The following is a 13,345-nucleotide window of genomic DNA, read 5'->3' on the forward strand; positions in this document are numbered from 1 at the left end:
GTCCAGACATACGCACGTTTAGTGAATGTGGGTGTGACTGGTTGGCTGCATAGATTTATGTTAAATCTGTGACATCCTACAACCTGTCCATGTAGTCAGGTTTGTTAGGTAATTGTTTTTTGTTTTTGGAGAATTAGTAACTATAAATTTTTATCTGATCTGATTAGTAATGAAATTAGTAATCTGATCTGATTAGTAATGAAAAGACACCCACATAGATCAGTTTCCTATGTCCCATAACTCTTTGACATTGATGTTAGCTAAGCTAAATAAAAATCCAACATGTCAGCACACACTATTAGAATAGAATAGAATAGAATAGAAAGCCTTTATTGTCATTATACACAGCAAACACAGTCTGCATAGTACAACGAGATTAAGGGGGCTGCTCCTTAAAATGTGCACGCAGTGCAATACCAGACAATATAACATAAATAAACAATATAACATAAAGAAACACGCGAAGTCCTTTGCTGAAATGTAAAATTGTGTAACATATGGACAGTGCAAACAGTGCAGCAATTGAGAGCGTGCAAAAGGAAATGTAAAACTGTATGACAACTATAGGCTGCTAAAGCCTGGAACTCTCTGCCCACTGATCTGAAGGGAGAGACGAACTGGGTCCTCTTCAAACATAAACTCCAGGACTTTTTAATCAGAGGTCAGAAGTGTGACCATCACTGACCGCTTATTAACTTTGTGTTGTAATGTCTTTTATTGTGTTTATGTTTTTTGTTTTGTTTTCGGACATTGCGAATTAGCGCTTGCTAAAATGTTGTAGTATATAACATGACTCATGGAACATACTTGTCCCTATTCAAATAAACCTAAAATAAAAAAAAAAATAAAAAAATTGGGATTCCTCATTTCACAAGCTTTCTAAAAGCAAACTGATTACAGTTACAGCTGCCATAAGTCTAAATCTTGTTGCTAGTCTTATGGCAGCAGCCATAATTGATGTTCTGTGACTCAGTGTTTGTTGCTAGCTCCTCATTAGTATAGTGGTAAGTATCCCCGCCTTTCATGTGGGAGACAGGGGTTTAATTCTCTGACGGAAGACTTTTTTAAAACTCCTTTCATATCAACCAACATTCATGGTTTCACTTATTCTTTGGGTTTGTGTATGTCTGTTAGATTTGGGTTATTTGGGCTATTGAGCTTAAGGTTAGAGTTAGGGCGAGGGTTAAGTGCCGGTCACAACCCACCGTGCATTTTTTTTCGCCGTACATTTTCTGCGGATGCCACAGCCACTACGTTTTTGTGAAAATGTACGGAGACAGTAGCAAGAGGAGGGCAGGAGTACGTTCAACACACGTCTCTAGGAGTAACGATAAAGAGAGTTGACAATAAAGCAGTGTGTGTGTGTGTGTGTGTGTGGGGTCGGCTTTTCTTTTGATGTGTGTGTTATGAGCGGGACCGGAGCGGCAGGTGTTTATCGGCGTCGGTGATGCATGAGCATGTCCAGCCTGTTAGTGAAAAGTCACACAAGGTGTGAAACACTGATAGAGGAATATATTCACTACACACTTGATTACCAGCTTTTTAAATTTCAACTTAATTCTAATTTATATATGTGTATCACAGTCTTCAAGATCTGATACCTACAATTTAATTCCATAGTATGTGGTGGGTAGCCTACTGCCTCCGTACGGATTTGGTTAATTCAATAGTAATTGAATGAAAATGTGCTGCCTTGAATCCGTACTGAGGCAGTACTCACAACGTGCGTTATCTGTACTGCTGGTGAATCCGCAGCCTGACCGCAGCAAAAGTTCTGCATGCACTAAAACCTCTACGGCGTGTCTGCGTGCTCCTAAATTCGTACTGAGGCAGTACTTACGACGTACGGATCTCCAAATTTAGCCCACATTTTTGCAAGTAGAAGTAGTACGGCGGGTTGTGACCACGGCTTTAGGATGTCACGTCACCGCCGTAACAATAACCTACCAACACATAGTTACAGTTACCATACCGATATTCACGGCCTACTAAAAATATATGTATAGTATTCCAAATCTCAAAAAACATTTTTAACAAACCTATGAATCATTCCATAAGGAACCAGACTAATGGCACCAAAACACCAACCCTCAACATGCTAAATGCAAGAAAATTAATGAATGGAGAGATGAATATATAAAAAAAAAAAAAAAAAAACTAAAAAAACTGCTACAACAAAAGAGATGTCGAAGGCAGGAGGCCATAACAGCAACTAGTGACTGTGCAGCAGCCAAGGAATCAGGAGGTTTTAATGCCACATTCCCAGACAAACAGTGAGTACAAGAACAATGAGCTGGTAGAACGCAGCTGCTGTGTCACGCTGTAAATCATTTCACCCGTATTGGCCGCATTTACCTCAAATCTATCCAACGACCTCTGTTATTTTTATTGATTATGTTCCTCAAATCTATCCAACGACCTCAGTTATTTTTATTGATTATGTTCCTCTCACCATTTCTGACATGCTGCTTACACTAAATGCAAAGAAATGACACAACAATTAGCAAAATTACATTTCCAAAATATGCAGACATCCGTTACTTAGCAACACACATAACACTGCCGTGATTGTAGAAAAAGTTGTATCCTAAGTGTGCCTGCAGTTAATAACCACACTAATTATTTTTAATTAATTAGTTGTCAAATTTGAGAATATGAAACGAGGGAAATTACATCATTACAACTACATTCATTTTCAACCAAATAGCCCATTAACCTGTAGCACCCAAGATAATTTCTAATAGCATACAGAATGCACTTGTCATGGCATTGTACAGTTTATGCAGAGATGGTGCAGGAATGCCAAACTGTAACTTATGAAGCATGTGCCAATTAAAATTACTATGTAGAATAGTCAAATAGTGTAGAATCTGAAATTTCTGGCATTGCCCCCATTCAGACACAAAAGGGCGCCCATTGCTTCCCCCAAAATGAACGTACTTAGTTAAACCTTTTGGTACCCTTACTAAAGGATGTATTGTTAACAGTGAAAGCTTTTTTTTTTTTTTTACACTACAGTGTAAGGTGGAGGTTATATGACTCTCCCAGTCTGTATGTCTGGTTACAAACACTACAGTCCTGACCAGAACTATTGGTATGATAAATCTGTCTGGAGGAGCTAGTTCTCAAAATCTGAGTGGCCATGCAAGATGAAGTCTAAGGAAGGAAGCCACCAAGACACCCAACTGTTAAAGGGATCTAAGATTCTGTGAATGTTATAGGAGAAACTGGGAATAGTCAAACTTTTATCTGTCTGCTGCATCAACACTTACTTCGCCATATCAGACTGGAGCTCTGAAGGATTTTAACAGGAGACAAGAAAACGGATCAAATCTAGGCTCGAATCGCCCACGTGACTTTTACAGCTCTGCGTGGTCAAATGCCTCTCTACAATCAGTGAACTCTTGCGCCCTTATATAACAAGTAGGTCTCTGAGGTTCTTGGACCAGAACCTGTTGGTTGTCCCTAGATCAAGGCTGAAGACCAAAGGAAACTGTGTGTTTTGAGGTTTTGGCTCCCAAACTGTGGAATGCACTGCCACTAAATCTATGTTCTGTGGACTCTGTTGGAACTTTTAAAGAGAAACTCAAGACCCACTCGTCCAGGCTTGGTTTTAACTACACTGAACATGAGCTGAACTCAAATGTCTAAAACACTTTCTATATGCACAAAAGACCCATTTCTCTCTAATATTGTTCACAAATCTGTCTAAATCTGTGTTACTGAGCACTTCTCCTTTGCTGAGATAATCCAGCCCACCTCACAGGTGTGGCATATCAAGATGCTGATTATACAGCATGATTACTGCACAGGTGTGCCTTAGGCTGCCCACAATAAAAGGTGCAGTTTTGCTTTATTTGGGGGAGGGGGGGTTTCAGAAAACCAGTTAGTATCTGGTGTGACAACCATTTGCCTCACGCAGTGCTGGTTACTTGCAGGAACTGGAACACGCTGTTGTGTATGCCAATCGAGAGCATCCCAAACATGCTCAATGGGTGACATGTCCGGCGAGTATGCTGGCCATGCAAGAACTGGGATGTTTTCAGCTTCCAGGAATTATGTTCAGAGCCTTGCAACAGGGCTGTGCATTATCGTGCAGCAACATGAGGTGATGGTCGTGAATAAATGGCAAAACAACAGACCTCGGGATCTCGTCACGGTATCTCTGTGTATTCAAAATGCCATCAATAAAATGCACCTGTGTTCGTTGTCCATAACCCCACCACCACCATTGGCCACTCAATCCACAACGTTGACATGAGCAAACTGCTTATCCACACACGCTGTCTGCCATCTGCCCTGACCAGTAAAAACCGTGATTCATCCATGAAGAGAACACCTCTCCAACGTGCCAGACGCCATCAAATGTGAGCATTTTCCCACTCAAGTCGGTTACAACAATGAACTGAAGTCAGGTCGAGGGCCCAATGAGGACGATGAGCATGCAGATGAGCTTCACTGAGATGGTTTCTGACAGTTTGTGCAGAAATTCTTTGGTTCTGCAAACCGATTGTTGCAGCAGTGAACGGTTGGCTGGTCTCAGATGATCTTGGAGGTGAACAAGCTGGATGTGGAGGTCCTGGGCTGGTGTGGTTAGACGTGGTCTGCGGTTGTGAGGCCGGCTGGATGCATTGCCAAATTCTCTGAAAAACCTTTTGTTGACAGCTTATGGTAGAGAAATGAACATTCAATTCACAGGCAGCAGCTCATGAAAAATGGGAGCAAAAACAAAAGTGTTGTGTTTATATATTTGTTCAGTGTAGTTTTATGTTTCTGCTGTTTTAATTTCTGTGTATCTATTTTATTTTATTTTGCTGTAAAGCACTTTGTGATTTTATTTTGAAACATGTTATACAAATAAACTTTACTTACTTACGTGCCTTCTGACAAACATTTTAAGAAAATCATTCTCTGTTCCACTATATCATGACGCTGCAACATGTCATGCAACAGACAAAAGTTGCATCGTGTAGTTTCACCAGTCACAGCCAGAGAAGCCTACAACTCCTTTAGGTCTGGGTGTCTTGGTGGCTTCCCTCACTATTCTCATTCTTGCATATTAACACAGTTTTTGATAACTGCCTACTGTTGACAGATTTATAATACAGCTCCAATGATTAATGTAAAGTCATAGGACTAACCCATACTCTGGTGTAATCCGCAATAATAGCAGGAAACAAATTTTGCCTGCCATTTTGTGTAATTGGGACACAAATTGCTTTAATGAAATCCAAGACATATTCATTGAATTGGAGATGTTCATGTATCCTTCCCCACTTGTGTAAAGAGAACTGGCTGTAAAAGTGATGATTTGTTGTAAATTCAGTAAAAAGTGCCACATGTGGTTGTGGCGTATGTATACATTTGTGTCTCCAAATCATTTCATGATATATAGACTATTTTGTTGTTTTTCTTCAGTAACTTTGGTCATTTTTAAAATATTGTGATTATAGAAAATTGGTTACTTTGCATTTATTTTTCCAACACATTAAATTTTGCACTTAAAAACAGGGGTGCCAATAATTTGAATCAGGATTTTGTTGAAACTTTCATGTGAGCTCGGCCTTGGATGATGGATGAATGATACAAATCAGCCACATTGTTTATTTTAAATTCCCTTCAATGTCTTTAACACTGCCTGGGAGGTGTAGCTTCTTTTTCACTCCTTTAAATTGTCACCTTCTTTGACATCAGAAAGATCTAAATGAGGAAAAACTCAGAATTCAGCCTGCTCTAGTCTGTCGGTTAGTAGCCGTAATAATGACTGACCGTCATTAAGCTGGTGGAGGAAAGGGCACTTTCTCGCTGATGTGACTGCTGACAAAATACTGGAATGTTTACGACTACATTACCTGCTGCCTTTTAGCTAAATGCTTAAAATTTGTCTCACTTAGGTGACCTGAAGCACAAAAGCAAATCAATAATTTAAGCAAAGAATTATAATGTTCTGCTCTGACCTACTCAAGCACCTCATCTGAATTCACATTATCATAAATACAACTTTCTAATGGCTCAGTGCTTCAAAAACTAACACAAAGAGAAAACAGCTGCCGTGGAAACGTAGCAGAGCATCACCGGGGGAGAAAACCAGCATCTGCTCATGTCTACGGGATCTACACTTCATGTACTCATTGATTACATGGAGTGTTTGTTTTCTCAGTGCGAACCAAAACGCATCAGATTTAAATTAATGATTATTTTCAAAATCATTTTGAGAAATAACTGATTAGCTGTTAGGGCCATAAAATATCAGCAAGTGGTGAAAAACTTCAGTGTTTTCTGAAGAACAAGAGGTTTCCTTCTAAATATCTTGTTTTATCCACAACCTAAAGATATTCAGTTTACTGTCAGAGAGGAGGAAAGAAACTAGTCAAATAAACCACAAAATATTCACATTAGAGAATTTGGATATTTACCAAAAAACAAACAAACAAACAAACAAACAAACCACAATTACTCTGTTATAAAAATACTTGAATAATTTAATCGATTAATCAGTGAAACATTTGCATCACACGGTAAAAATTGGTCAACATTATTAGCTCCACCAACTGAAGGAGGATGGGTTTTAAACTTTGTCCTAATGTCTTTGTACAGAATATTCACAGATATTTATAATGTCGTAAGACAAATTTTTGAAATACCAGGAGGACACAGATAAAAGGAAAAGGAAAACATTTTTTTCATTCAGATTCAGATCTACCTCTAAATTTAATCAGTTCTCTTCCCTGGCCAAGGATCATCACTCCAGAAGTTCATCAAAATCCTCTACATTTACAGTTTTATTATATTATATATATATATATATTATATATATATATATATAAAATAACAGACGGGTGTAGTCAGACAACCTATGCTCCCTCTTCAGAAATGTGTGGAGGAAACAAACAGGAGCGATCACATAACCTCCACCCTCCTCTGTCAGACGGCGAACGTCAACAATGAACCCAAACCAGAACTTGTTATTAAGAAGACTCAAACATCTGTCACTACAAATGTGCAATGCATTTTTCAAATGTGTAAATGCTCTGGTGAGCTTCTCCCTCCTACTCTGTCACATTTATGCTCTCAGCCTTTTTCTTCTCTCTCCCACACAGAGGAGAAAGCGTTTGCCTCTGGCTGCAAACTACAGAGTCTGTGTCACAGTTGACACCATGCTAAGAGCATTGCACAACTCGGATTTGACAGAAGACAACAACAGCAGCCTTCCACAGTCCATGATCAACCCGTCAGAACATCAGATCCACCATAATGTTACCATAGCAGCAGCTTTAAAGCAATGGTATGGTTGTTCTCTGCAGTACGGTGCAGAAAAGAGGGAGAAGGACCTACACCACCATCATTTTTACAACTGTATTTTACTGACTGATTACAACCAAAACCACTACTAAACAATTATTCATGTAATGGCCAAAATAAATGCAATGCTAAACAAAAAAGCAATTTTCACACCGGGTGTTTGACAGAACAGCAGCTGTTACCATTTCTGCTTGACTCAACGATTCACTGGTTTAACATCACATTTAAAAGGATATCTGTCTTCAGCGGAAGTGATTAAATGATTAGTTAATTGGCCGAATAGCTACTGACATGGATCATCGATGAAGTGTTTCATTTGTCATTGTGTTTTAAAAACAAATGTTAAATTTTATCTGTAGCCCAGCAAACAGACCCGCTGGGCCGCTCATGAACCGCCATGAAAGATCGTCTTTTTGCTTCCCACCAGTGAGCCCGGGGAGAAATAATATGGTTCAAACCAGAATTACTAAACTGTTTATGAATCTTGTGTTATGTAAAACCCTGGTTCCCAACCTGGAAAGAATGCCTTAGGAGGGTGCCAAAGAATACAGGGAGGGGGCTGCGTGAAGGTTTGTCTGCTATGAGGTCACCAGCTGGCACGCCCACAAAATGCAAGTGACACTCCTCACCTTATTCTTGCTGAACTGTGTGTGGTGCATTTCTCTGTGCATGATTAAGCCCACAGGTGCCTCATTGTTGAGGACCCCAATGGCTGGAGAATGTCAAAGCACCCATGTTTCACCTGGCTGCAGCAGGCAGATGGTTACTTTCAAGAGGTGGGGTTGTCTGCCTGGGTGGTCGCCATGAAGGACCCATGGCAGGCTCATAGAGCGGTGGATGCATTGACACTTGGTACCAGAACACAGTACCAGACTTGATATGAGGTTGTCAAAACCTTTGATACAAAACAGCATAAAAACTCTGCACTCGACTGTAGACCAGCTTTGTGGAGGTCTATTGCTGCTCATGGGTGCCCTGATGAGTGCAAGTACACTTGCTATTTAAAATGACAGATGTGTCGCTTGGAAGCTAGCAATGACACTTGCGCTGCACAGTGCACTGCTTTGTGCTGGGTCGCAGATAGCACATACACACAAAAGGAAAATTTCATGAATGTGTACACAACAGAAAACAAGTCTGGTTGCATCCAACAAGGTAATTTACTATTTACTGTACGGGTTAACAGGTACGAAACATATGACATAACCCATGAGGCATGTGAGTAACAACTATGAGTGCAGCAACAGAAAACATGGCTTGAGGCACAGAATGGGTCTTTGAGGTGGAACAGTCTTGAAATTCAATACAACACAATAAAGTAACTGCAGCTGTCACAAGACATGAGACAGCATCTTACATCTTTTATAGATTAAGAAAGGTTTGTGTCTTTTTGCATATGGTGTAACTATTAAAGACACAAACACACAATGCATTTATTTCAAATGCTTTAAGAATTATGTGTACTCAGCTCAATAGGCTTATGTGTGTTTATCTATAGGAAACAAAAAAATGGTTTAACACAACAGTACTAACTGAAGAAATGTAACTTTTTCAATGCAAATTGCAAGATTTGAACTTGAGCTCAATGACCAAGTACTTGGTGCTTATTGTAGAGCAGAGAACTCAGGGATATAAGAAGATGGGCTACTAATATGTCAACCTGGGTTCAATTCCTGTCACACTGCCTGTTTGTGTCCTTGGACAAGACACTTCATCTATATTGACAGTCTATATGGCTGTAGTAAGGTATCAGCCAGTGAAATAACCTGCGTCAGACTCGCCAACTGAGCAAATAGGACTTATTTCTTCTTCTTCTGTGACATAGGAGTTGGACTAGCAATCTATAGATCAGGGTTTGGTGGTTTGGGGGGGGGGGGGCATTTTTAATTTTTTTTATTCTTTCTTACAGACAGTGAAAGAGACAGAAAATGGGGACTTGAAGACATGGAGTGGCATTCAGCAAATGTCACCCTAATGGGGAATGTGTCTTAGCACCTCCACAAGCACCCAGAGGTTTGATACCAGGTGTGTGCTTCAACGTGTCTGTATATGAACAAGACACTTCCTTATCATTGTTCCAGTCAGTGTACGTGTTGAGGGTGGGTGCGATATACTCTTCTTACAGACAAATCAAAATAGTGATTTAAAAAAATACATAAATGAGCTTTGTTGTTGTTATTGTGGCCATTTACCTCCTTGCTTACAGAGGCAGTACAGGTGCGCAGCCAGTGAATCAAGGGTTTGAAAGGGTCACCTCATCCCAACACCCAGTTAAAGAGCCACTTTTGAAGATATTTTAAAAACATTTTTTTTTTACATATAGTAACAATAACAATAATAATGAGAATTTTTATTATGACTGACCCTTGGTGACATTTCAAAAAATCTAGAAAACTCAAATGTACTCAACCAGGCTGGGAGCTTTGCCACTGAGGCAAATGTGTGTCAGGTGTTGGTCAAAGAAGCATTATGAACAAATAGAGGATAATAAATATGTTCCAGTTTTGTGTTGTAGTCAAGAGTCAGTTTATTTCAAAGTAATGGTTGGAGGGTGTGAACTGGCCTGCACCCACTGCTAATACAAATCATAATGAAAACACTCGATACATGCTGGCTGCATTTATATGGGAAGATAACTGAGTATTAACCATTCATGGTACAAATGGGACCAGAAACTGATACCCAAATACGGCCTGAAGATGAAACTCATTGTAAAGAAGACATAAAAAGGATGCTTTCTGTATATGTAACTAGATTGAGATCCATAAGTCTGAATTATATCACCTTAAGGCACAACAAACAAAACAACAACATATAGCTGTAAATCTGATCTAATCAATCTTTCTGTCTGATCTAATCAATCCTATTAGTGACACAATCAAAACATAGTGATACTGTGAACCTCTTTGGAAACCTTTTAGCACTTTCACAGATCCTTCATTAGTTGCAGTAATGACAATCGCAGTCATATAGCATCAGCAGCGACTACCAACAACGGCAGTGGTGCCAATGATTATTATACCCTGCCATTATAGTGGGTTATATCAACTATACAGCAAAAGAGTAGTTTAGCAATTTTTTAAAAAAGAATGCTGCCTTCATGTTGCAGTATGTTCGATGGGACCAAATGTAGCAAATACTACAAAAATTCACTGCAACAGCTACAAACATTTGAGTCAGTTTTTCATTTGTCAAATATGTTGTCAGAGGCAACCACTCTAGTTTATTAAAGGAAAACACAGCAGTCTGACACTGTATCGGAGCTTTCTGTGTCTTTGTTTGTCCACACGCACTACCTGTCTGAGGTTTTCACATGCAAGTGCTTGCAGAGCGGTGAGCAGCGCAAATTCCTTTCCAACCATCAGCCTGCCAGGCGCAGCCACAGTCAAACATTTTCACAGTACAGGCATCAGTAGACTACACATGTACGTACCTCCGTTGGTGCAGCCCAGGAAATCCCAGAACTGCATGTTGGCAGTCGGTATGCAGAGAACTGGACTACTGCTACAACACAGACGCCTGTATATGCTCGTCTCCTGTCCTTCTACTTCCTAGTTGTACTGTATGCTGTCACAGCGATAAAAGAGGGAAACACCCTCCCACTGAGTGTCACACCTGAGGGCTGAGTTTCAATTCAAAACAGCTGCAACTGCCTCCTCCTTCCTCACCTATCCTTTTTCTTCAGGTTCTCTCCTCCCTTTCCGTTTCATTCATGCGCTTTCTGTCTCTCACAATTATCTTTCCCTCAGTGAAAACAGGTGCAAGGACATCATCCAACATCCTCAATGTTGTTGTCAAAACTGCAGCGAGATTACAGGAAAAAAGATGACAAAGGGGAGAAAGGCAAAATTAAGAACTATAAGAAAATGGGCAAAAAAATTCCACTGCAATGTGATGGCATATGAGGATTCCTCATACATATGGCAGATACTCAAATATGACAAACTTCTCATTATCTTCATTTTACTTGACTGAAAATTGAATACTTTTGTGAAATAGTGCATGTTAATACACTGTAACCCCTCAATCACGACCTCTACAATGACAGAAAAAATGATATCAGAGCCAAAAATCCTTTCCACACAAACTAAAACAGCAGCTCATTCACACTAAATGGCGCCACCTGCAGTTGTTAAGTCACCTGATTAGAATACATCTCCTTTGGAGATTTTGGAGGCATGCCCAACTGGAAGCGAGACCCCAGAGAAGAAGCACAACACAACAGAGGGATTACAGTAATTCATCTCTGGCACAGGATTACCGTCAAGGTATTTTTCCATGTTTTTGCACTATATGATCCCTTTAAAAATAATCTTATCTGACCTTAACTATTGGTCGGCAACTGCTGGCCTACAGGCCAGAACTGGCCAGCCAGCAATAATATTTGGCCCCTCAGATGACTTAAAAAATTAGATTTTTTTATTATTTATTTTTACAAAAACAACAGATTAGATCACAGGTGTTGCTTTAGAAACACATTTCTCAAGGATACCTGGTTAGGGTTCCCGAAGGACAAAAGTTGGGAACCAGTGTCTTAGTCCCTAATACTAATATCAAGCAGATTCCTGACATTCAAGATTTTTGATAAAAATGAAGGGAAAGGGCAAAGGATGGGTATCAGGATTGGGCCTTTATTAAGTCCTTACTGGAGGTATAGCATGCACCATTTCAAGGCCATGACATGGTTCTAATCATAGTATGTTACTGTCAGGTTCCCTCAAGGTCATGGCTATGGGTATGGATCTGTATCTACAGAGACCATTCTAAAGATATGGAGGGTATTCCCCGGTGACGCCATATCTTACCGACCAATCAGAATGTGCAAATATGTCCGTACCGTGCACACCTGTCATTATTGTATGTGTCGCTTAAGGCTTAAAGCCTTTGAAACAATCCCTGTAAGCCTTAACTTTCGCAGTCCGCTAATGCTACTGTATACAAAATTCAGTGGGAGCGGTGTGAGTTTGGTAGTTGGAATTTTTGCCTCCGTTTGACCCACGCATGCTCAGATGCATTGCGCACTTCGTTTATTCTCCTCGGCCCATACCTTTAGCAGTCCTGCAGAAGATACGGATGTACGTATCCTTAGCCACGTCGTTCCCTCAAACAGGCACAGAACAAAAGACTTGCACAAAATTAACAAGCAAGAATATTATCACTTGAAATTGGAGTTGTGTAAAGAAGGGCATCTGGTGTAAAACTTGCAGACCTTAACTGAATCCAAAAAGAAAAATCTGTGCAGGAAATGACAGAACTTTGACACCACAAGATGAATTTGACATCCAAAGCACCGCTGTGATTTTTCATCACTGCATTAAACTGCTAATCGCTAATCCCGAAAGGAGTGGATTGCATTCCTAAAGAGAGACCTTCAAATATTAATACATTTCAATGAACCTTCTTCAATATTAAGTGGGTTTGACAAGACACATGCGTGAGATGCACAGAACCGCTCTTTCGTCCAAAAAAACCGATGTTTCTTACCACAATGAGTCTTTGACAAACTCGTTGATCAACAAAACCCAGATGTTTGGCTGCAGCGCTGCTGTGCGTGACAGACTGAAGCTCTGCCTTTGGACCTTTGCACCTACTTGAGAAAGACAGAGGGGTGGATTCGACCACTGCACCACCGTCTGTTACGAATACAAATGACTTCACCTTGTCAAAAATATCCACCGTATCCACGCACAAATCCTCTTCAAAAAACAGCCCACGTATTACACACTGGTGTTTGTTTACCCATTGTCTGTCACCCCCTTAAATGCTAAGCTAGCTGAGCTAGCGGTGGGCTATTACCACTCAAACGCCCCCACGGAGGATCGATACTCACCCGCTTTGACTGGCCGCACCTACTCTCTGAAGGCGGCCGCCTTCTCCAGACACCCTGCTTGAATTTTTACATATATACCCCGTTGTTTTGGAGCCGGCTCGGTGTCTGTGTCTGTCCCGCTGCGTGTTTTTGTCCACCGTAGCGCCGTAACCCGGTGGCTGTCTGCGTCCACTGACGCTAACCGTTAGCTTCGCTTTTCCAACATGGCTGTAG

General features: G+C 40.4%; 1 protein-coding gene across 3 annotated transcripts in view; it reads right to left on the reverse strand.

Moving 5' to 3' along the window:
- Nucleotides 1-13,345, reverse strand: part of LOC117514653 (focal adhesion kinase 1-like) — a 176,274-nt gene extending 162,929 nt beyond the window's left edge. For 2 of the 3 annotated variants that reach the window (XM_034175216.1, XM_034175215.1), the window contains exon 1: nucleotides 13,133-13,345. Coding sequence is in view for 1 of the 3 variants with exons in the window: in XM_034175210.1 (XP_034031101.1) it covers nucleotides 10,736-10,772 (37 nt within the window). In the remaining 2 variants the exon portion in view is untranslated. Of the gene's footprint in view, nucleotides 1-10,735; nucleotides 10,969-13,132 lie in introns of those variants that run through there. The other variant, XM_034175210.1, reaches the window with a different exon arrangement.

The sequence above is a fragment of the Thalassophryne amazonica genome, chromosome 7 (assembly GCF_902500255.1).
Source record: "Thalassophryne amazonica chromosome 7, fThaAma1.1, whole genome shotgun sequence".
Classification (NCBI taxonomy): domain Eukaryota; kingdom Metazoa; phylum Chordata; class Actinopteri; order Batrachoidiformes; family Batrachoididae; genus Thalassophryne; species Thalassophryne amazonica.